This window comes from Triticum aestivum, chromosome 2A (genome assembly GCF_018294505.1).
Source record: "Triticum aestivum cultivar Chinese Spring chromosome 2A, IWGSC CS RefSeq v2.1, whole genome shotgun sequence".
NCBI lineage: Eukaryota > Viridiplantae > Streptophyta > Magnoliopsida > Poales > Poaceae > Triticum > Triticum aestivum.
Genome location: NC_057797.1, coordinates 176,454,866 through 176,479,692, shown reverse-complemented (window position 1 = coordinate 176,479,692; position 24,827 = coordinate 176,454,866). Strand labels below are relative to the sequence as shown.

Here is a 24,827-nt window from a genome sequence, read left to right as displayed (position 1 = left end):
TTGCAGGTATTTTTTTTATTTTCTGAAAAGTGGCTCCGTGAAGTTTCAGGTCATTCCGAGAACGTTTGCTCCTGCACATAAATAACACCATGGTAATTCTGCTAAAAACAGCGTCATTCCAGGTTAGTTCCATTCAAATCATGCAATTTAGAGTCCAAAACAAGGGCAAAAGTGTTTGGAAAAGTAGATACATTGGAGACGTATCATTCCTCCGGTAAACGGGAGTTGCATAATCTCATAGTCATAGGAACATGTATAAGTCATGAAGAAAGCAATAGCAACAAACTAAACGATCAAGTGTTAAGCTAACGGAATGGGTCAAGTCAATCACATCATTCTCCTAATGTTGTGACCTCGTTAGTCAAATGACAACTCATGTCTATGGCTAGGAAACATAGCCATTTTTGATCAACGAGCTAGTCAAGTAGAGGCATACTAGTGACACTATGTTTGTCTATGTATTCACACATGTACTAAGTTTTCGGTTAATACAATTCTACCATGAATAATAAACATTTATCATGATATAAGGAAATAAATAATAACTTTATTATTGCCTCTAGGGCATATTTCCTTCAGGCCTCACCAACTCGGACCTTGTCCATTCAGTGTGGACGGTGTGGGCGCCTCCTCGATGCAAGTTTTTTGCTTGGCTTGTTCTTCAAGATAGGATTTGGACTTTGGACCGCTTGAGCCGTCGTGGTTGGCCTAACTGCGGACTATGTCCTCTTTGCAAGCAAACCCAAGAAACCACGGCTCATCTGCTTTTCCAGTGTCGCTACACCATGCGCATTTGGAATGACGTCCTCCCGTGGCTTGGCATGCATCACAGCACCACGTCTACTTGGGTGACGAGGGCTTCGGTCAGAGAATGGTGGAATGGAAACCTTCAGCTCCGTCTTGACTCGCCCAAGGCGCTTGCCTCTCTTATGATGCTCATCTCTTGGGAGGTTTGGTCGGAGTGTAATGCTAGAGTCTTCCGCAACTCGGCGGCCCCTTTCATGGTCATCATCAACAAAATCAAACAGGAGGTGTTACTTTGGGCTATGGCCGGAGCGAAACATTTGGGTGTTAGTAGGCCTCCTATTTGCCGTTTTGCGGTTTCTGTCTAGAACATTCTCCTTTATCAATGAAATAGCAAGTCTTTTGCCTTGTTTAAAAAATATATTTGCGTGCATTCATTAGTGGACGAGCATGATTCGTCTCCAGCCAATAACACAAACTTTGTTGTCGCTTGAAACCATCAGTTTTTGCATGTTGTGCGCACGCTGAGTCAAATGTGTTCAGATTTCAGAATCCTTCAGACATCTCTTGCTGTATGTGCATGCATGAACTGAACTTTTAAGTTCTCACCCACCCTCTGCTGCGTTTTTCAGACATCTCTTGCTGTATGTGCATACATTTGTATGCCTCTCAGAAAAGCATGTAAAAGTAAGCCAAACATAATTACCATTTAACAGTTGATACATCAGGTAACTGGGATGATCCATCCATCCCGAACACGGGCACACACACACTCTCGGGCGCATCTCCAGACGGTACACACACAGGACACGGCACGCACACACATCTCTATCGTTTCGTACACAAGCTCAAGGACCGCGCGTGTCAGGCATTGCCACCACCGCGGTGCTCCACTCCACTAGTGAGTTTACTAAGCCCCAAAGCACCGTCCTTCGTGCGTCCGTATGCGCACGAGAACGCCAACACACCACTCATATAACGTACGCCTGCCGGGCGCCGGCGGCGAGCTCAGAGCTGGTGGCAGCTGCTCTCGAGCGGCGCCCCGCGGTGGCAGAGGTTGTGCTCGTAGGCCTTGCAGCCGTGCCGCATGACGCCGTGCAGCTTGGGGAGCGGCCCGCAGAGGTTGTTGTAGCTGAGGTCCAGCGTGAGCAGCGTGGACAGCGCCTCCAGCGACCGGGGCACGGTGCCCCTGATGCGGTTGTGGCTCAGGTCCAGGTACGTCAGCTCCTTGGGGAACTTGAGCCTGCTCAGCTCGAAGTCGAGGTTGTTGTAGGACAGGTCCACCTTGCCGATGGGCCGCCCCTCGGAGAAGAGGAAGGACGCGTCGCCGCTCAGCTGGTTGTGCGACAGATCCACGGTGTTGATCTCGTCCTGCGCGTCGTCGCGCGGGATCGGGCCCGTCAGCTGGTTGTAGGACAGCACCAGCGACCGGAACTGCCCCTGCACGAGGCTGGCCGGGATGCGGCCGGTGAGCTGGTTCCGGCGGAGGTCCAGCGACCGGAGGTTGGGCATGTCGGCGAAGGAGTTGGGGATGGCGCCCGTGAGCCTGTTGTTGGAGAGGTCGACGGAGTCGAGGCTGTGGAGGCGCGCCAGGGAGTCCGGGATGGAGCCGGAGACGTTGGTGTGGGAGACGGTGAGGAACTCGAGCTTGGAGAGGGAGGTGAGGCAGGCCGGGATGGGGCCCTGGAGGCCCGGGAGGCGGAAGAGCGAGAGCGACATGAGCGCCGTCAGCCCCGCCAGCGCGGACGGGATCTGGCCGCGCACGTCGTCGGCGCCGTCGATGAAGACGTTGTTCACGCGCCCGGCCTCGTCGCACGTGAGGTGGTCCCACGCGCAGCAGTCCGCCGACGCCGGCGACCACGTCTTGAGCGTCGCCGGGCTGCCCAGCGCCTGCTTCACCCGGAGCAGCGCCTGCCGGTCGGCCTGCGGGCACCGCTGGGGCAGCAGCGGCGAGCAATGCGCCGTCGCCACCAGCAGGAGCGCCAGCAGCGGGAGGAAGGCGGCGGTCGACGCCATCGTCGCCCTGCGGTTGTGGGTGGCTACCTTCTACTAGCTCAGCTTTGCTAGCTAGCTGTGGAGGAGGAGGCCAAGGTGGCGGAAGTGTTGAGTGTGGGAGTGATGAGCTGAGCTGAGCTCTGGAGGTGGCGGTATTAAAAGGGCGTGAGGCCGGGGATAAATGTCCCACCTTTTTTTAATTTATTTTTTATTTTTATAGTTTGGCTAGGTTTTTTGACCACCATCGAAGATCGAAGCGGGACGTGGTGAGGTGGCCCAGAGAGTGCGAGGGGGGGGCACGAGGCGGCGGCAGCAGCACGGCATGGCGCGGGAAACGGAACCACTCCGGTGGATGAATCCCAGACTGCAACCGGACAAGGAGCGGCGGTAACCGGGAAGCATCCCAGTGGGGTTCGGCTCGACTCGCGCCGTATGGCGCCATTGTTTTTTTTAGGTCAATATATGGCGTCATTGGTCCGTGCATGATTTAGATTAGCATAGCATGTGGGAACTCCCGGACCCGGGCTTTCGCTCGTCCGTTTTTCGGCCTCCGCATAATTGGGCTCGTCACGTAGCAGTCTTAATGCACGTACATGTGCTTGCCGATCTCCCATAACCAAGACCGGCGTCGCCTAGCCACAAGAGAACAATTAGAGCTTTTTAAATCCAAGAAACAGAGCAATGCTACACATACGCTAATGTTACGTTTAGATTTTACGTAAAAGCTGATGTGGGGTTTGTTAATTGGGCCAGCATTTGCAGTTGGGGCCACCCGGTTAAAATCAGGGAGGGAAGAGACAAAATCACTAATTAAGGAGTACTTGTTTCAAACAACACTCTATTTTTCCAGGTCGCGACAAATCGCAACCTGTTAAGTTTTTCCTTTTTTCTAGATTCGTTTATTCAAAATGTTTTATCTTTTAAACCGTGCGTCCAAATCACGAACCGTTTTCATCATTGGATTCCTCACGTCGAGTTCATCAAAACTAGATCCCATGTTGATAGGTTTTGACGAATTCTTTTTTTCACGAAAAAAACCGGGCAAAAAAACCGAACCAGGAGCATGGTTTTTTTTCCTTTCCGAAAGAGGCACGCCCGTGCCTCTCGAAAACGCGTTTTATTTTTCCCTTTCCGAGAGGCACGGTCGTGACTATCGCGAAAGCACAACCGTGCCTCTCGCGAAAGCAAAACCGTGACTCTCGCTAAAGAAAAAAAAACAGAAAACGTGTTTTTCTTCGTTTCCGAGAGGCACGGCCGTGACTCTCGCTAAAGCACAACCGTGCCTCTCGCGGAAGAAAAACCGTGACTTTCACGAAACAAACGCGTTTTTTCATGATTTTTTTTTGAATTTTTTGATCGAAAAGCTAAGAAAGACCGGAGAAAAACCAAAACGTCGAAAAAAACCCCAAAAAACGTTTAAAAAACCAAAAACGCGTGCGGAAAAATAAAAAAATAAAATTCGAAGGAATCGTCCAGAGCGCGACACGTGGTGAATGGCTGAGAGCGCGTCAAATGGCGCTGATCGTTGCGAGGCTCCCGAAGGAGCGCTCGTTAACTAGTTGCTCCCGGGAAGAGAATTTTATGAAAGGTTACGTAACCCTACGTAGAACGTTTCGTAGGTGTAGAATTATCGCAAGAAACAGTTATCCTGCGGGGAGGAATTACGTACGCTCCTTTGCCAGAGTACATCCCTTTTTCGCGCTTGGATTCCTCGAAAATTTCGCAAGGAAACGCATGATCAAATGCAATCTCTTTTACGAGATTAATCGCCGGAGCAGGAAGCCAAGAATGAAATGTACATACTGTACTCTACTCCACAAGGCATGGAAGGCACCTCCTGCCGTGGCACGTAAGTCACTCACACATGACAACGAAGCCGGCAGCGGGCACGCACTGACTGACCCTCTGACCCGAAACGTACGAGCTAGTGGCCGCCCTCTAGCCCGGTTCGGCATCATCGAGTCCCTCACCGTTTCAGCGCCCCATGTGAGGAGAGGAGAGGAGAGGAGGCTGAATAATGCGGCATGGACGTGTCCGACAGGGTTCAGGCCGCACACGAGAGCGCATGTGGAAGCAAGCAAGAAAGAAAGAGAGAGGCGCCCGGGGAAGCAAGCAAGGCAGGCAGCGATGCCGAAAAGCAAAAGGATTCTTTCGGCTTTCCGGGCCGCCCGATGACGAGCAGCGCACAGCTCGCCTGGCCCGGCCGCATGCCATGCAATGCAATGCAGCTTTGCGTTCGCTCTCCCTCCGGCCTCCAGCTGCGCACCACATGCCCGTGCCCGTGGAGATGCTCTTCTCGCTTGGCTACTCCATTCCGCGAGCTCATCACCAATCAAAGAGTTCGGCGGGCGTGCACGTTATTGATCGTCATGTCTACGCTTTCTTTTAGCAGCGGGGTGGGGTCGGTGAATTAGATGGTGTGTAAAACGAGCCGCAATAGAAAAGAGAGGAGCGAGCAAAAGATCTTACTAGCTCTGGTAAGATAAGATTTGTGGTACTACTCGAGTGAGTGTACACCACGCATCGATGCTCGCCTCGCCTACTGGCAAGCGAGCGGGTGTGTCAGCGAGTGACAACTAGCAAGTGGCTGGCTGGCGGGCGATCACGTGGATGCGCTCGTGAAAAAGTAGAACCGATCACTAGCAGCTGTCGTCGCTGGAGTGAATACGCAACGCAGGGGCAGGGGCAGGGATAAGTAATTGGCCGCGTCCACAGGCCTGTGCGATCTGCCGGGCCACCGCCCGCGCGCGGGTGAGCTTCACTTCACATGCCCGGCCAAACCGCCCAGGGCAGGGCCGGGCCAGGCAGATCGATTCGTTCCGCCACCCGCAATTATTGTTACCGATCGATTTCTCGCGCCCGCTCACGAATCGTCCCAGACAGACAGCGAGCGTGCTGTCAAGTGAAAGAAAGAAAGGCGTCGGTCCATCCCCCGATGCATCGTCGCGTTGCGTTGCGCGCGAGCGCCCCCGCCCGGCCCACCACCGGTGGCGACCCGTCGCGATCGGCGCGGACGACGATGCTCCGGTCGCCGAGGGCTCGACACCGCGCCCATCAGCTCTTGGCGTCGCGTCGCAACTCGCGGCTAGGAGAGCCTAGCCTCCTGCCTCCCGATCACGCACGCGCGTGCACGGGGAGCGGCCGGCGAACTCGCGCGTGGGCGACGACCTGCCGACGGCCGCGGATGCGGATGCGGGCGCGGCGACGTGTCCGTCCGTCCGGTGTCCCGATCGCGCAGTCCAAGCGCTTGTCCGGTTGCTCCCGATGAGATGAACCGGATCTGGGGACGCACATGCATGATCCACACCAAATGGGGGGCGATGCATGCTGCTGCAGTTCCTGGGCGAAAAGGATGGCACGAGTGATGCTGGACCTCAGTCCTCGGTCGGTTTACTTCTCAGATCTGATTGTAGCTTGCCAACTAAAGTCAAACGTACAACAGTAAGCGGCTGGTTTCCCTGCGCGCTAGTGTTTTTTTTTTTGGAAAGGGCGAAAGACTCAGTGCATTCATTCATTCATTAAGAGAGGGTTTAGGCTGGTCATAGGAGAGTGACATAGATTAGTAATATATACATGTTATTAGACCTGTTTGGTTCCAAATAAGTCACCAACTTATAAGTCGAAAAGTGAAAAAAAATGACTTATTTTGTCAAATAGACCCAATTTATAAGTCACCTCAACTTATAAGTCATAAGTTGCTCCATCCCAATTTAAAACTTATAAGTCACCCATTTTACATGGGTCCCACCACCTTTACATAAAAAAACAAGATGAAAAGGTGTGGTCAGGTGACTTATAAGTCAGGTGACAACCAAACGGACGTGACTTATAAGTCACTGGTTTTAAGTCACCTGACTTATAAGTCAGGTGACTTATTGGAACCAAACAGGCCTTTAGTCTATGTTACTACCTTCGTATAGTGGGTAGTGTCACGTGTGTGGTAACATATATATGTTCATTTATTACTTTGTAGACTCGTTTTACATTAGGAAGCGCTATGTGATGGTAACATATTATGTTATTCTATTTGTCTCTCTCCTCATTAATTATTTGCCACCTCATCATTTTTGCTTATGTGGCATCTATGTTACTACTTATATTACTCCCACTATGACCAGCCTTAGAACAAGTTTGGCCACCCTAGGGCAAGTGTCTGGTAAATCAAAGCCTGCTATCTCGGCATGATTTGACGTCCTTGAACCCATGCCAGGTATTCGTATAATCCTTGTAGTTGTAGCCAGTCAGTCGCGCACCATGCACCACACCCCTAATTGAGAATGTGCATTGAAAGAGGGGGTGTGACGCGACTCCGAAACTTGGTTGCACAGGGGACAATTGCCACAGTTTGGCCACTCATGCTTATCGAGGCGGTCGACTGTCCATACTCAATTTTGTGTAAAGCAAAGAACTTTCATTTTGGCGATGTCGAGTTTTTCCAAATCATGCCTTTGAAGCTTCTTGCAATGCTGTTGCAAAACTGCGCTTTGTATGCCGAGGCTACAGAGTAGTGATCCAAGGCGGTGAACTTCGAAAGGATGGTGTCGTCGTATCGTCTTGTAGATGCACTTGGGCCATCAGAGTTCAAAATGTGATGAATTTCTGGGTGTGTGCCACTTAGGCCATTTTGATAATTGAATTTGCTCCCCTTCCCCCAAGAACCATTCTAAAGGGCCTTTCTAATACACCACCTCTTGTTTGTGGATATGCCAAAGATTAACGAGCTTAGGCCTTAGACCATTTAGCCAGGCCGACTCCTAGAAGCTCGCCTCGCTCCCACCCCCACATTCACTTTTGTAAGGCCGTGAAATAAAGTCCATATCCTCCTCGTCGCATGGGTTCCCAATGCCAACCCAAGTCCTTTCCGACGCAATACACTCAAGCCATGGCCACCTTAGGTGAATGACTCGAGCAAACTTTGCCAAGTTAGGATTCGAAGGCCGTCAAGGTTCATGGGGCATCCAACTAATTTTGCATTTGCCACCAGAGATCTTGTCGGAAACCACCCAGATAAAAGCCCCACGGATCTTGTCAATGGCTTGAAGGACCTCAACTGGAATGACGAGAGTGCTGTGATGTGGTATATCATGACGACGGCGAGGATGGACTTGACCAAGGCATTTTCTGCCCCGCTGTCGTGCAATGTTTACCTTGCCAAGGTGGTAATTTGCTTGCGACTTGGTCCTCAAGGTGTTGGAAGTGGATCTTTTTTAACCGCCTAACCAATAAGGGAAGCCCAAGGTATCTTATGGGAAATGTCGATCGCACCGCCGGAAGGGTTTGCATGATATCATCAAGGTCCAATCCATCGTAACAGATGGGGACCACAAGCGTCTTTTGGAAAAAAATTACAAGCCCGACGACCTCCCCAAAGTTCTACAGGATACTAGAGATGACCTGGACGTCATATTTAATTGGCAAGACAAAAAATGCAACATCGTCCGCATAGAGCGATGTCCCGAATTGACCACCCTGACCACCTAAGTCGTGTAGGAGGCCCTGCTCGGTTGCCAGTCGAAGCACCCATTGAAGGGGGGCAATGGCAAGGATGACGAGCAGAGGGGAGAGCGGGTCTCCCAGCCAGAGACCACGAGGACCCGTGAGGTGGATGACGAAAGGAGGGCGGCAATTCAATTGCGAAACCTTCGGGGAGGGGGGGCGCTTTTGGAGAAGATCAAATATATAGTCCCATCGCACGGTGTCAAACGCCTTATTGATACCCAACTTGAGAAGCAAAGACGACTTCCGCCGCCGGCGAAGCCAACGTGCATAATTTCTCACGAACATGAAGTTATCTTGGATGCTTTAGGATTTTATGAAGGCACTCTGTCCATTCGAGACCAAGTTGTTCATGTATGGGGCAAGCCTTGAGGCCAAAAATTTGGCAATAATCTTTGCAATGACATAGATCGGGCTAATCGTCATAAAGTCGAGAATGCTCTCAACACCTTCTTTTTTCGGTTGGAGCACAATGTTTGCCGAGTTGAGCCACCGGAAGTGGGACGTTTGGATGTTAGAGAAGTTGTTGATGGTTGCAATAACATCATTAATGATAACATCAAAACAACTCTTGGAGAACTGGCAATGAACCCGTCCGACCTCGATGCCTTATAGGATGGGAGACTTTTGATGGCACCCTTGACCTCCTCCTCGGTAAAAGGGCCGTCAATCCCACGGAGATCGATCGCAAGAACGTTTAAATCCTGCCAGTTGAAGTCCTCTTGCCGCCGACCCGCCTTCCCCAATGTACGAGAGAAATGCTCCCTCACAATGTTTTCCTTCTCCTCATCTGAAGTGACCCATCCATCATTGTGGCGCAACCTTGAGATGAATGAATGTTGTGTTTGTATATCTCTCGCACAAGTTGTTGATACGAGCGCATTGCTTCTTTCTAGCCTTCTCGAGCACCGCAAGAGCGACGAGCCAGCGCTAGTACCCCATCTGATGAAAAGTGTGCATATAGAAATTTTAGGACAAACTATGGAGTGAAGTAAAAAAACATTGGAAAGGTGCAAGCCACCATCTCTCCTATCTTTAGTTACTCAACCCCCAATGAGCTAAGTGTTGTAGAAATTAAGAAGACCGTGTGTATAATATTATTGGTCTTGATTACCGTGTGATGAGAGAGAAACATTTTTTCCACTTTAAAGCGTATTGGAAAGATATAAGTATACTTTTTTTTATGAACAAATTTTTAAGCCAAACATACACTCTTCATCGAACGAGGGGTAAATCGCAACTCGTCAACACCGCTTTGTAGTAGGTGTACAAACTACTAGGAAAAACACAAGGTCTCCCTCAAAAGAAAAGAAGAGGGTGAAAAAACACTAGGTCACGGCACGTGAGATGTTGGTTGTTGGGCTGGAACTCGGTGACTCGATCCATGAGAGAGTTGAAGTATGTTCTCTTTTGGCAGAGATAAATTATGGTGTCCACGTTACGAGATTCCTCTAAACAAACACGCCCAGGTATTTGTTCGAGGTTGGGTAAGCACGAGATAAGGGAAATGAATAAATAAATATATAAATAAAGAAGGGGTAATAAACAGGGCCAGCACGGAAGGCCTACATGCGAGGTTCAAACTAGGGTCAAAGTTGGATCTGTTGTGTCGCCACGTAGTAGAATAGGAAAGAGTATCCGGTGGAAATCTAATCACTCGGTGAAAACTTGAAATCCGAACGTGGGCCGTCGGATCTAGAATGTGGATGCAGATTAAGTCCCGTGTTTTGCATGCAAGCATCCACAGGCCTGGTTATTCTATTACATGAAGCCTTGGGTTCTTCTGTAAAACACACTAAAATAAGTGGGTGGGTGATCTAGCCCTTAGATTGTACTAGATCCAACGGCGCATGTTTGAGTTTTTCAGGATTTCACTGAGGCACTAGTTTCCCCGGGACACTTTCTTCAACATCAGGCGTAAAAAACTACTGGTATTTCTAATGAAACCAAAGAATAAATAAATAAAATGAGAAAAATTAGGAATGGCTCGAGCTGTGAGGAAATAGGAGACAGATCAAGATGTACTGTGTCTACGATAGGAAAGCAATCGAGAATCTTGCATAGGGAAAGCGAAAGGCAACGAGAAAGCTGTGTGATCTTTACGGGAACCCAAGAACTGCCGACAAGCTATAGCAGGGGCAGTGTATAATCCGGACGAAACAAGCTAAATACAACAAACGGGAGAAAATTAAATCAAGAGAGACAAAGAAATACAGTATACTACATATAAATTTATAGACAGCTGCAAGAAAAAACCAGTAGAGACACAGTAGAAGATCGCAGAGCCCGGGACCGCTACCACGGGCGTACGCTACGTACCCTGCTGCTCCGCCTCTGTCGCGTGCCGCACGACCATTGCCCACAGCTCATCCATGTCGGCGTTTTTGGAATTTTGGCATCAGCATATGCATGTTGCTGCAAACAGTTTGCCGCGCCATTGGCTGATTAGTGCGAGAGAAGAGGCAATTTGCTCTCCAAGTTCAGCGTCGATGATCACCGCTGACACAATTAATTGGTTCACAAGTTGGGTCTGATATATTCGATCCAGGAGATCATTGTGCTGCTGACTGTAATTGATTGATCATCATTGAGTCGATGGAAGCCGCTAATCGAAAGAAAAGAAAAAAGATACACATACTACAGGTGAAGCCCCATGGACACATGTGCAGCACCTTGTTCCATAATGATGAAAACCCTCAAGGCCGAGGCCAGCAACAGCACAGCTTGTTTAGAGCATGTGGGTCTTAAATACTCCCTTCGTCTTAAAATTTTTGTCTTAAATTTGTCTAAATACGAGGGACGGAGGGAGTACATAATGCCGCAAATATGAGGGATGAGGCACATGGCTTCAGTTAACTTGCAAAGCACAGCCCTTGCCACTGTATCAAACTGTATTATCGTGTCATGCATATACGTCTACGAGCTATCACTAGAATTGCCGGGCTGCTGGAAGCTAGGATCAGCCAGAGGCACTCTCTGGATTCGTACCGGCTGATCGGCGCCGTCCACGGAAGGCTTGATGTACACGTTGAACACCACGTTGGTGAAGATGGTCAAGATAAAAATTGCCAGAGTCGAGAACGTCACGTAGGCCGGGGTCATTTCTGGGAGCTCATCACTTGGGCGTCCTCGCTGTATTATCATATCGCGGTCCATGAAAGGATCTGTGAACAAAACAGAAGTAAATACACAAGTACCCATACAGAGAAGTTAGCAGAGAAGTCAGAAGTGATCAAGCAGGCAAAGCAATGGCATGGACTGTGACCACGACGAGTAATTTGAAACGGCGGGACTACTTCCACACATGCTATGCTCGCAAGCACACGGTACTCCCCTAGAAAAAGTAGGAAGCGACTTGAGGATCAATGTGCTGTCGTGGCCTAGCAACTGGTGAATTGTACGGATCACTCGGGCTTGGTATATCTAGAAGCATCGCTCTACGCTGTAAAGTAAGTGCCACTGTACTACTGCTACGAAAGAAACAAATGAGGAAATGAACAGTTCCTGCGCATTCCGTAACCAAAAACAGTAATACGTCTACTATTCGTAGGTACAGTACTTGAGAAATGACTAGCTCTACTGTATACTGAAGTATGCACCACGAGGCTAACAAATGACCTGCTCCATCGAGCAGTTGTTTCAGAGTAGGTTATTGAAGATTGATCCGTCTCTTCTCCGTAGGTTAGGCAGCCCAACTAATAAATTTTCATTCGAGAGAACACGCGAACGGCGAACTTACGTGAATCAATTATTATTGGCCGCTATGAAGATCTCGAACTCTAGACGACTGATTGAACGGGAGGACAGGGGAGCATGGACGCATGGAAAACCGGAGAGGCAGGCAACTTGGCACGAGGAGAACGGAGTGGGAAAAGGCAATGATTACCCGGGGGAGGAGGGGGCGGCGGCGGCCTCATCTTGGGCTCCTTCAGCCCCTCCAGCTGGGCGTCGAGCTCCGCCAGCCGCCGCAGCGCCTCTTCCGCCGTGCTAAGCTCGCTGCCCTCCTTCTCCGACGAGGAGTTGCCCGCGTTGCAACATATCTGCTTCCTTCTCTCCGTCACCGGCCGAGGAATAGCGGCAAGGAAGCTCCTTCCGGCCACGGCGCTCGCGGCGAACGGGAGGGAGCGCAGCTGCATCCTCTTTGCCGCGCGCGCTCGGGAAGCATCGTCTGCACCTGCGGTGGTGGAGCATTCGCGGTGTGGATAACGATTTGAAAACGGGCCGAAGCCCAACGCGCGGAAGGCCCATAGGTTGAGTCGGCGTCATTTACAGGCCTAACGGTAGGACGACGAAGTACGCGGCCAACCCAAATCTTCTACTGCGAGGGCCCGTAAGATCGGATCCCGCACCAGATTCGCGTACCGAGCGAGCGCTCGCGGAATCCGGAAGTGAGCGAGGCGACCAACGGCGAACACCGCCGGCACGCCACCGCCGATACCCACCGTCTCCGCCCAAGCGGCGGGCGGCGGCGACCGCGAGCGATGGGGACACCTGGATCGGGATCGGTAGGCGAGCCCGGGAGGCCATGGACGGCGACTAGCACCTGGGCCCCAGCCGGAGGCGCGGCGGTCGAGGACGCCGTGTCGTTCGAGACGACCGAAGACGACGCCGAGACTTCCCCCGCGGCCGTCGTCCTCGCCCGCCCGCCGTCCGACGGCAGCGAGGATCCAACTCCCTGCGATGTTACGAGTGAGTACTCGTTTTCTCTCTTGGATTTTCTGGAAAGGTCGAGCCTACTGGAGGAGTTTGCGCGGTTTGATCGCGAATTGCTTTGTTGCGATGGTTCCTGTCGCTGGTTGGATGCAGATGCACGCGCTGTCGGGAATTGCTTTGTCGCCGTAGTCAGCGTATGGGTGGATAAACCCTAGTTGGCTAGCACAAGCCAAGCCCCAAACTGGCCATCGCTGTTTTGGGTTCCAGTGCAGAGTCCGTTGAAATTGGACTACAATATCATCATAGATGCTCCAGTTCTTGTTCACAAGCTCATGCTAGAAGTGGATACCACAAACTGCAGTATATCTTAAACTGTTATAATATCTGAGTTGGTGGTGGTCCATTCACCCTCTGAGATTGCCTCTTAAGTTGCCAGAAATTAATTTCTGCAATTATGCTACTTTCTATTTAGCAGACAGATGTATCACGATCCTTTGGTTAGTTGATTTGATTGCTGTATATTTTGAGATAGTACTTTTTTTTATCTGCACAAAGCTAGGTACTACAATGACACAAGCGTCTAACCAGCTCATGCAATTAAATACTCCCTCCGTCCCATAATATAAGACGTTTTTACAAGCTAAAATGGCTTGCAAAAACATCTTACATTGTGGGACGGAACTTTTGTAGCAATGCGCGGGCATTTAATCTCCATAACAACGCCCGAGCATTTAGCTTTAAATATCTTAAATACATTATACTCCAGTGTTTCTTATTCTGCACATGATCACCGTAATTGGTGTTTCGTGTACTACTTTAGAATATATCTGCATCATCTTACAACTCTAGCTTCCACATCTTCGACTAGCCTGAAATCAAAGTAAGTTGTTCCGTATGAATAGTCCACCCAACATCGATCATGTTGAAATTCCCATGATCTATCTCCTTCCTTTAATTGGGATAAATTGCAGAATTTTGACGGCTAGCTTATGTTAGAATACAAACAGTGGAAGCAATACTTTTATTTCTCGTTGTACATCCATCCTTTTGTGGAGTCAGGCTCCATCTCATTCTGCGTACACCACAGTGCCTTTCATGACCCAGTTTCCTGGCAGTCTCCATCTTGTTCCAGAAATACTATGCGATATTTTACTGCTAATAAATATCAAACCATTTTCCATTTCATTATCAGTGTATCTAATCCATTTCTTTTCTTCAGTTAGTTTCACAGGAAAGTACGAGATTCATAGAGTGTATGTGCGAAGCACAGCTCGAACTTATGAAATATACTATTCAACTGACCTGAAGGATGCAAGTAAAGAATATCTATGCACTGTACGCTGTGGAATTGCTGCTCAAGAACCGCAGCCTCCTGGTGAAGAATGTGTATCTCAGGCAAGTAGCAATGCTGCAACCGGCGAAAAGCATGAACAAGAGGCCAAAAGTGTTACAAGTAGTAGTGATGAAGATAGCTGGGTTGAAGTCAAAATTCCTGAGTCTCCTCTTGGAAATTACACGCCAGAATCTCAAGAAGAAAGGAATGCGATAGGAATCTGCCAGAAAAATACTCTGGTATTTCCCTTTTTTATCAGCAGCCATTGTCTAGTACTCGCTATCAAAGAAATTTTCTTAGCTTCTTACGTATACTACAATTTTGTTTTACTTTGTCCATTCCAGGCTCACTACGAAGCAACTGCTGAGATAACTGATGCAAACCCATGTGTATCTCTTACTGTCCGTCTTCTTTCACTTCAGTCAAAGACATCAGTGCATATTGAAGAGATCTACATATTTGCTGATCTTGTTGAATCCAGCAGTGATGATTCAGTAGCAGGTCCTGGAAACATGGGAGGTAGTTCTTTGTTGGCTATGCTTGTTCCTGGCCTTATGCAAATTTCCAAATCTAGGGACTGCAAAATAGATGACAAATATTTTGCTGAAGGCTTGAAAGCCCAACTTCCTGAAGGCTGCGCGTTGAAAGATAGCATCCCATGTGGAAACATAGCGAAAGAAGCAGGGCTGTATGGTACAAATGATTCCAAATTTAGGCCAGCTGGAGTGCAGAGCAGACTACCACCTGCGCAGAGTGGTACGATATGTGATGATGATGGCAACCAACATGAGTTCCCGTTAAATGATCCCAAGCCTCTTCCATTGCCTGTAAAAACAACAGAAAATGCACAAGTGACATTGGCGAAGGATAAGACAGTATCAAATCTGTACCCGGAGGCTAGTCCTATTATGAATGAAAATGTTACTCCACACAATCACATTGAGAGAATGCTGGATACTCTGATCTCTAAGGTGGAGAAGGTGGAGTTATGTTGCTCTAGGTTTGAGGACAAAATGATGAGGCCCCTCAGTAGCATTGAGGCAAGGCTTCAACGACTGGAGCAGCAGTTTGATTCATTCTCTGTGGAGATTCAGTCTCTACGAAGTTCTTCTGCAAGAATGTCAGCACCAAATGTTTTTCCTGATACAATTAACTCGCAGCAAAAGGAACATAATGGTGGGAATTCTGGAACTTCTGCCTCTGTGATGAACAGGCAGCCAGGCTTGGTTATGAGGGCACCTGAATTTTCTTCAGAAGATTACTCTAATTGTGATGTGGCTGATGAGAATACAGTTAATTTACATGGACCTAATGTTGTGCCAAGGGTCCTTAAGGCACCTGATTTCATCTGTGAACCTGGGTTTATATGTGAGAAGCTTCATGGTGGGCCTTTACCTGTTGAGAGAGAACGCAAGACTTCCCCAGGTCTAGTTATCAAGGTTCCTGAATTCCTAAATGATGAAGAGGATGAAGTGGAGGAAGATAAACAAGCAGAAGCTGACAATGTTGATGATGGTCGTACAAATTCTAATGATACTCTGAGCAAAAGCACTGACAACAGCTTCAAAGGCAAAACTCCTGTATCTGTCGATGGCGCATTAGCGTCTGCCTTGGAGGCATTTCTCACTTCCACCAAAGGAACATCACCTTCAAAGTCTGTTGCTTGCACTGCCAGTAATGTAAGTTGTGGAAATACTGATGATTCCTCTAGTTCCTTCCCTTCTCATGGACATCTTCATGACACATCCACTAAAGACGACTTTCATGGCATCTTTGGTGACACAAAGAAGATTAGTACCTTGATATCTTTTCAGGAGGTTGATGCGGCTCCACTCATTTCTGTATCTAAGGCACACTTGGTTAGCAGTGTTGAGGTAAATGGACAGAATATTGATATGAATCCGGACAAGAAGGCATTTGCTAGCACTGAACTGTTGGTTGTTCCTTCACAGTCTCTTACAGGATCTATAGATGATTACACTCAGGTAAATGGGCAGAACAATGGTCCTAGTTCGTACATGATTCCGCTTGTCACAAGCAGTGAACCTGTGGATGATCCTTCTCAGCTTGCTACACACCTCGGGTCTGTTGATGGCGGAACTCAGGCAAAACCTCCTACCATATTTCAATCTGTTGGTGAGACAGCTCAAGTGGATGAAAGCAGACCTTCCTTACCATTGGCAGAGTTTCTGGCGGCACGGATTGCTTTTAGGAATGGTACTTCTGAGGTGTGCTGTGGTGACGCTGCAATTCCGTCCTTCCAGAGAACATTGACAGGAGCACATCAGAACTTGGAAGGTGGTGACAGCAAAGCGAGCCAGCAGAACCCAATCTTCCAACTTTCGCTATTGAAGAAAGCTTTAGAGGTTGATGAGGGAGATGGAAATTTTTGTGATGACATATCCATCGAGACAACCTTTGAACCATCAAGCCATGCAGCTCCTGCAAATGGTGCTAACAGGCACAGTACGAATGCAATGGAAACCCTGTCAGATGAGGATGGAGTTCTGGAGAATACAAAGGGCAGCATTATGCTTTCTGGTGGGCACAGTACCAATGCAATGGAAACCCTGTCAGATGAGGATGGAGTTCTGGAGAATACAAAGGGCAGCATTAGGCTTTCTGGCGGGATGGACTCTGTATTCTGTAGCAGCTTGCACTCAGGTCCCAGGGAAAGCTCCAGAAAACCAGAGGTAGAACACTCCTTGTCAGATTTGAGTAGTATGGAACCATCTGATGGAGATTCTTACAGAGAAGCTACTAGTTCAGGGAATGTCGCGGCTGGAAATCATGTGGAAGATCTTTTTGCGGGCAATGGAGCTGGTCCTGATGTAAGACCAACTGTGGGCTCACAGGAGAATGACATATTGGGAATGGCTTTCGTATCGAAGAGAATGAGTACAAGCAGCCCTTCTCTTGAAGTCTTGCTTGCTGAATCATCTGATTCTGAATCGCAAATTTCTGCTGTGGAGGAGGCTGGCAGTGATGCTGCTGGCCTTGGTTCGGATCATTTGTTCACTACATTCCCATCTTCAGATGATGATGCCTTTGCCATGGATGGGCCTTTATTTGACGTGGTTGATGCGCCGGTATCGTCAGAGGTCGATGCTTGTGCCTCCAACAAACCCTTGCTTGATGTGGTTGATCTGACAAACCCTTCAGAGACATATACTCCTTCAGTGAACGAGCCTTTCGCTGACGTGGTTGATCTGCCAGAGCCTTCAAGCTTGTATGCTTCTGCGGCGGACGAGCTTTTTGCCAGTGTAGACAATCTGCCAAAAACTTCAGAGACATTTGTTGGAGGGAGCAGTGGAGAACATCCTGGTAGCCTCATCTAGGTTAAATGCGTAATGGCTCTACTTATCAGAGATAAGACTCGTATCCTCAGCTGCACTTTTTAGTTATTTCTTAACTGGTGTGGCATGTACAAAAGTGATCACAGAGTTTTCTTCCACGGCCATGCAGCTTTTGTGTATATATCTCCCCGAACAGTATAAATGTAGCTTTGGCTCACTTTGCCTTTCTGCCGTGTGGTGTGCAGCATATTTAGCGTGACCAAAATAACAAAGTTTAACCTTATGAAAACTGACCTTTAAATCATTGAAGTATCCAAAACTGCAAAGAGTAAACTTCATCATACGAGCACTCTGAAAATGTTCTTCAGACATGAAGATCACGTCATCTTCTTGTGAAGAATATTTATTGTTTTATGGTAGTTTTCTCTTTTATATTTTGTGATAGTGCTTACTTGTTTATCCATTTCTTCGAAAAGTATTTTCAGACGGAGGGAGTATGTTTTTTAGTTGTGTACTGTGATTATCTGATACTCATCCGTACCATAATATAAGAGCGTGTCGAAAACCCTTTTATAAGCCACGATAGCTTTTTTATTTCCTTTGGGTCAAAAAGCAACCAGTAAGCCTATTTCCACTCGGAAGAAAATTAACACGAAGCCCCGGCCAGTAGTAATTCACTACTGGATTCTCACTACCGTATCATGATCAATGTAACCACCAATTATTCGGAACACGCCATATGCGACGTGATCAAACAGGAGAACAGGCTCACATTGTGTAGGCATGTGAGCTTGCTTGTTGCCCCCACCATGTTTTTCTCTCTAGGCTAGAGAGAGGACGATGATGCATGCATGCACATGGGCTGGTCCTGCTCATGGGCCGCTGCGCCCCACTACAAGGTAGAGACATTTAACTACAAGACGGAGGCCCACTCCCTGGCCATGCTCGCCAATATAGGTGTCCAAGTGCAGGGGATCCATGGGATTCGTATCCTCTCTCTTTGAACAAGCGCACGGAATTATTCAGGTATTGTCTGATCCAGCATTGACGCCTGGTCGTCTTGTGTCCATGATGATGGTATGCAATGCAACAGCAAAAAAATGCATACATGTGCTGCATTCACATGCACAGGCACGCTGTTACCATCAAACTACTATTTCTAGTCAACAGAAATCTTAACAATTCTTTGATTCGCAGAGATCCTGTTCTTTCTTATCGAACTGAAATTTCTGCGGAATTCGTATAAAATGTAGTACTAGTATATGAAAGTGGCGAGCGTCATTATTCTATGCCCCCATGCTGAGAATCCAAAGTTGCCAAGCTCAGATACTTCTGAATTCAGCACACAAGAGCAATATGAAGAGCACAGGTCACTGTCAATCGAGGGTACGTAACTGATGTTGGTTGAGCTTGGTTGTGCTAATTTGGAGCATTATCGAACTACGCGAGACCAACACATAAAAATAATTTCCGATTTGCAATGGATACGCTCAGATATGTCATGCGTGCTGCATGACTGTCACCTTGTTTTTTTTTCTCTCGAATACGCACCAGTGACTCTCACCTAGTTAACGTTCTGCCGGTGAAGTGACAAGTCAGGGCACGTTCTGCTGTTCACAGTGAAGCCGGTAGGTCGCATGCCATCATCAAGGCAGAAAACTCAGTTTAGTACTTGAGTTCCAAATTACTGATCGTTTGACTACTCTTCACTAGATCTTGAGAAGTCAAAACAAAAGCAACTCTTCGTCAGTACACTGGGCCTCCAAGTTTTTTTATGTCAAAGTGTTGTTAGTTGAGCATTGAAGAAACCATAAAAGAAGCCGAACAAGGTGTTGGGGGACAGAGAAAGGACTGTTCAGCTGAAATAAATGACACGGATGAACACTTAGAAATCGAGAAACTGGTGATTCAAAAGGCTTGCGAATGTGCACACACCACACAACAGTAATTTACTGCATATCTTGTTCATATTGACACACACACAATATCCTTGATCGGAAACAAAAAACAAAAACAAAAACAAAATACAGGCGGCTCTTGCACTTGGACTGAGCAGGCAGAGCACACCCTTCCATTCTTATGCTATGTACTAAGTACTCCATATCGAACACGAGAAATGCAGAGGAAGAAAGAGGGAACGATGGCACACCACACCATACATGTGGATACAACACTAAAATGAGAGTTCCACACAGCGAAGCAGCGAGCACAGGAGGTTCCTGTGAAGCGAAGCGGTGAACGATCCGGCGACGGCGACGGCGAGTAAAAAGCGAAACAATGGCGGGACGTTGATCAAGGAGGAGGAGCAGCAGAGCAGGCCTGGGCGGCTCAGAAGAAGGAGCGCTTGGTGGGCGCCCTCCCGACGGCCCGCATGAAGTTGGCGAGCTCCAGCACGCGCGCCACCTTGGTGCCCCTCTTGGCCTCCGCCGACGCGCGCTTGTCCTCCGCCTTCCGCCGGGCCCTGGCCACCTCGTTCTGCGCCTTCTCCATCGCCTTGGCCCGCTTCTCCTCCAGCTTCCTCTGCACGCACCGGAGTTTCACATTCACACGATCAGAATTCATTCAGAGAGAGCATGGTGTGGTGCGGATTGATCGTTGATGGAGAGGATTGGAGCAGTGTGTAGTACCTCGTACTTGTTGAGCCATGCGCTGGCCTTCTCGACCTGGTCGCCCTCCCACCCGTTGATCACCACCTCCTCGCGCTTGAAGCGGTTGTTGACCTTGGCGACCTCCGCGATCTGCCACGCCGCGATCTTGGTCTCCACCTCGCCCTTCTTCACCTGCCCCACCGACACCTCGTCGCCCTGTCCGGCACCGGCACCGGGCGCCGCCACCTCCACCGGGCGCGGCGACAGCCCCCGGCGCGGCGACGGGATGGGGTTGCTGTCCGGCACGATGGCCAGCGGGTTCGTCTCCTCCAGCTCCTCCTCGCCGATCCTCCCCAGCGCGTCCTCGTTCGCCGCGCGGTCCACGCTCTCCCTGTGGCCCGCCGCGGCGGAGGACGAGGCGTTAGCGCTGGCTGCTGCGGCGACCATGGCCGAGAACTCCCTGCTCATAGTAGGGAAGAGCTCGCTGGGGGCGGTGTCGCTCCCGACGGAGCGGATCGACGTGTGTCTGCTCCCCCCTGCCCCCGCCGCAGACCCCCACGAGTCCCTGCTGCCCGGCCGGCTCCGGCGGTACAGGCTCAGCGCGCGGGGCGGGCTCAGCGCGTGGATGTCCCTGAACTCTGGCTCCTCCTCTTCCTCCTCGATCGGCAGCCGCTGGTGCTGCTGCTGCTCCCCGCTCCCGCTCCCCTGCTCGACGCCGCGGCTGACGATGCTGCTGCTGCTGCTGCTGCTGCTGCCACTAACCGCCGTTTGTCCACTCAACATGTGGCACCTCACCTCCGGCCTACCTGATCGTACCAACCTCCGCCGCTAATGCGCTAAGCCACTACTGGCGCACAAGAAACCATCTGCGATTAATTTGAGTTCGGTTGGAGCAGAGCTGAGGCTGGGGACGCGATCGAGCTGAGCTGAGCGGTGCGGGTGTGGTCTGTGGTGTGGTGGTGAGTAGGATGGTGGCGCAAGGAGCCTTCTTAAATAGAGGCCAGGTTGTGGCAGCGGAGGCGCCCACCAATGGAGGGCGGGGATTAGAGAGTGAGAGGAAAGAAATCGGGATATTTTCCTATTTCGGTTTCCATTCCCGCTCCTTTTGGTGCTGCTTCGTCGCGCTTTCTTATTCCGGAGATTATGTTTGTTTTCTGGGAGCGCAAGGGTCGCGTGGGCAAAGTGCGCTGACTCACACTATCATATTTCCGTTCCATCATGCATCATCGTCTTTGCCTCCCTTAATAATACCACATGATTTTTTTTGGCCATCTCTTTGCACTCTGCAGGTTTCCATCGTATACTAGTACCGAGTCATCTCCGACGTGCAAACCAACCTGTGGTTGGATTGGATGATTTGAGGGGCAGTGGTATTCCCAAACCATCAGTGTTTAAGTTCTGATGCTCGCATTATTAGTGAATTTATTTCAGTATTTTCGGCGATGCGCTTTTTGTGGGAGGAGACATTTGGCGGGAGACGATCACCCAATGCTGCCCGCATACATTTCATGTCGGGTACCAACTAACTAGACAAAATTCACGCAAAAATGGCGAATCTTCATATACACAAAACGAAATTCATTACATTACAAAGATTTTTCAGTACATTTTGAACATTTAGGACAAACAAATGGGTCCGACCCTAAAGCTATCTTACGGCGGTACCCATCGTCCACTTCCTTTGTATTCCGCACCGGCGACCACGTTCTTCATCTGTTATCTCCATGAACAGCGACGAGGTTTAAGACCCGTGAAGTGAAAGTGCGGTCTTCGGCGAGGAAGAGTAGAACATGGGAGACGGACCGACCCATTTGGGACACAATGCCTTGCCACCTCCCATGCCCTACTCATCCTCGAAGGAGTCTGCGACCTATCCGTTGCCGGTCCCGGTGGACGTGAGCTCTATAATAGACGTGGATGGTCTGTCACTGTCCACCTGCCACAAGTGCACCCGAAAGTTGGACAACGACATGTAGGACGCACAGTTGGCGGTGTTCTCGTCCTCGACCGCCAGCGCTTGTGCGGCCGCGTCTGCGTCCGGCTGCGCCGGTACTGTGTTGCGAGTGTCGCCTTGAGCACGCATGGCCTTATAGAGCATCTGCTGCTCCGCGACGAAGTACGAGTTCGTCGTGGCCATGGCAGCTACGACCTCCTCGCTTGCGCACTCGCCGTAGATTTGGCCCTCCGTCATCCGGTGCTGCTTGAGGAGGAGCAGGTTGTACCTCTACTCCTCCTGCGTCTGCCGGAACGCCGACATAGGAGCCCGCGCAGGCTGCTCCTCATCCGCCGTGGCGGCGTCGTAATGCGCCTACGCCTGCTCTATGGTCAAGCAGGCATGCACCGATGCCGGCTCCGGGGCGGTGTCCTCGTCGGACCTCCTCTCCATTGTGGGATCGTCGACGGAGAGCTCGAGGAAGCTGGCAGGCATGTCGGCCTCGATCCGCATGGCACGACAGCTCTGCCAGGCGGCCACAAGGGCGGCGATCTCGTGCTTCATATCCGGCGACAGTCTCTCCCATGGAGCGTTCCCACTCGCTGTCATGGTGGATATTGTGCAAGGGAGGAGGATGCGGAGCGGGTGTTGTCGGTGTCAAAACCGACCGATCTCGGGTAAGGGGTCCCGAACTGTGCGTCTGAGGATCGAAGGTAATAGGAGACAAAGGGGACACAATGTTTACCTAGGTTCGGGCCCTCTTAATGGAGGTAAAACCCTACTTCCTACTTGATTGTCTTTGATGAGTATAGGGGTTACAAGAGTCGATCTACCTCGAGATCGTAATGGCTAAACCTTAGCTATCTAGCCTATATGAATTCTGATAACCTCTACGGACTAAACCCTCCGGTTTATATACACACCGGAGGGGCCTATGGTTGTACAGAGTCGGTATGCAGAAGAAGGAAATTACATATCCGGACGCCAATCTTGCCACCCACGCATAGGAGAGTCCTATCCGGACACGGGGGAAGGTCTCCTACCTTGTATCTTCATGGCACATCAGTCTGGCCCATATCACACAGCCCGGACACCCGAGGACCCCCTAATCCAGGACTCCCTCAGTAGCCCCAGAACCAGTCTTCAATGACAATATGTTCGGCACACAAATTGTCTTCAGCATTGCAAGGCGGGTTCCTCCTCCCGAATACTTCAAAGAAATCTTCTGAATGAAAGAGTTGTATCCGGCTCTGCATGATAATCACAACCCTCAACCACGAAGGCAAAATATTTAATCAAAATAATGCCTGTCAATTGACAATTTTTTGGTGAAACGCCACATCTAACCCCTTTAAAATTTTGAACCGTTTTTCGCCTCCCGCTTCGTGTTTCGAGGCGCAGCCTCTATTGACATGTCTTGTCAAAACAAAGATTGTGTCCACTTATTGCGGGATCCTCATCGATATGGTTTGGGTAATCTAACTGTGCCATTCGCACCACCCCAGGGGAACAGGCGAGTTTTAAGGCTTGAGGGGGGGGGTTGATATTCACTGCCTATATAAGAGGATAAAGATTCCTCCTTCTTCCCATACCTTCTTCCTTCTCCCGCTTTCCCATCCTCGAGCCCCAGCGCCCAAACTTCAATCTCTCCCACCACCGTCAACCTCTCCGGCCATGTCTGGATCTGGCTCCAAGGGAAAGTGGGAGGCCTCCTCCATCACGAAGAAGGACATTAAGGAGCTCCGGGAGGCGGGGTATCTGTCTGCGGACATCGCACACAGGCTCCCTGCCAAGAAGCAAGTCATCCCCACCCCGGAGCCCGGCGAAAGGGTCGTGTTCATCCCTCACTTCCTCCGCGGGCTAGGGCTCCCCATCCACCCCTTTGTCCGTGGCCTCATGTTCTACTTGGGGCTAGATTTCCATGATCTAGCCCCAAAATCTTTCCTGCACATCTTGGCGTTTATCGTCGTGTGTGAGGCGCTACTCCGCACCCCCCACACTTCGGCCTTTGGCTCAAGGTCTTCAATGTGAAGCCGAAGGTGGTCGACGGGCAGCACACCGGACTGCAGCGGCGCCATGGTGAGCAAGCTCCCCAACACCACTTGGCCTAAAGGGGCCTTTGTGGAGACCGTCAAGGTCTGGCAACAAGAGTGGTTCTACATGTTGGGGAATGTAGTAATTTCAAAAAAAAATCCTACGTACACGCAAGATCATGGTGATGGATAGCAACGAGAGGGGAAGAGTGTTTTCCACGTACCCTCATAGACAATAAGCGAAGCGTTATGACACCACGGTTGATGTAGTCGTATGTCTTCACGATCGACCGATCCTAGTACCGAAAGTACGACACCTCCGTGATCTGCACACGTTCGGCTCGGTGACGTCCCACAAACTCTCGATCCAGCTGAGTGTCGAGGGAGAGCTTCGTCAGCACGACGGCGTGTTGACGGTCATGATGATGCTACCGTCGTAGGGCTTCGCCTAAGCACTACGATGATATGACCAAGGTAGATTATGGTGAAGGGGGGCACTGCACACAGCTAAGGGATCAATGATCAACTTGTGTGTCCATGGGTGCCCCCCTCCTCTATATATAAAGGAATGGAGGAGGGGAGGGCCGACCCTCTCTATGGCGCGCCCTATGGGAGTCCTACTCCCACCGGGAGTAGGATTCCCCCCTTCCCTAGTTGGAGTAGGAGAAGAAGGGAAGGAGGAGTAGGAGAGAAGGAAAGCCCCCCCCCCCCAGACCTATTCCAATTCGGCCTCCTGCCCAAGGGGAGCGCACCTGC

At 50.0% G+C, this 24,827-nt stretch overlaps 4 protein-coding genes across 4 annotated transcripts; 1 reads left to right on the top strand and 3 right to left on the bottom strand.

Annotated features, from left to right (window-relative positions):
* Positions 1–1,426: 1,426 nt before the first annotated feature.
* On the bottom strand, positions 1,427–2,883 carry LOC123188210 (polygalacturonase inhibitor 1). Its single transcript, XM_044600247.1, has one exon. The coding sequence runs from the start codon at positions 2,758–2,760 to the stop codon at positions 1,753–1,755; it is 1,008 nt and encodes a 335-aa protein (XP_044456182.1). The 5' UTR covers positions 2,761–2,883; the 3' UTR covers positions 1,427–1,752.
* An 8,092-nt stretch (positions 2,884–10,975) lies between these two features.
* Positions 10,976–12,424, bottom strand: LOC123188209 (uncharacterized). The gene is made up of 2 exons (XM_044600246.1): positions 12,122–12,424; positions 10,976–11,399 (listed from the first exon to the last, which is right to left on the bottom strand). The coding sequence occupies exons 1-2, from the start codon at positions 12,369–12,371 to the stop codon at positions 11,152–11,154; spliced, it is 498 nt and encodes a 165-aa protein (XP_044456181.1). The 5' UTR covers positions 12,372–12,424; the 3' UTR covers positions 10,976–11,151.
* A 120-nt stretch (positions 12,425–12,544) lies between these two features.
* LOC123188208 (uncharacterized) lies at positions 12,545–17,821 on the top strand. The gene is made up of 3 exons (XM_044600245.1): positions 12,545–12,924; positions 14,108–14,460; positions 14,566–17,821. Exons 1-3 carry the CDS (start codon positions 12,717–12,719, stop codon positions 17,557–17,559), a joined length of 3,555 nt encoding a protein of 1,184 aa, XP_044456180.1. The 5' UTR covers positions 12,545–12,716; the 3' UTR covers positions 17,560–17,821.
* Positions 17,822–19,424: 1,603 nt separating this feature from the next.
* Positions 19,425–21,087, bottom strand: LOC123188207 (remorin 4.1). Its single transcript, XM_044600244.1, has 2 exons — positions 20,145–21,087; positions 19,425–20,037 (listed from the first exon to the last, which is right to left on the bottom strand). Exons 1-2 carry the CDS (start codon positions 20,886–20,888, stop codon positions 19,846–19,848), a joined length of 936 nt encoding a protein of 311 aa, XP_044456179.1. The 5' UTR covers positions 20,889–21,087; the 3' UTR covers positions 19,425–19,845.
* Between the last annotated feature and the right edge of the window lie 3,740 nt (positions 21,088–24,827).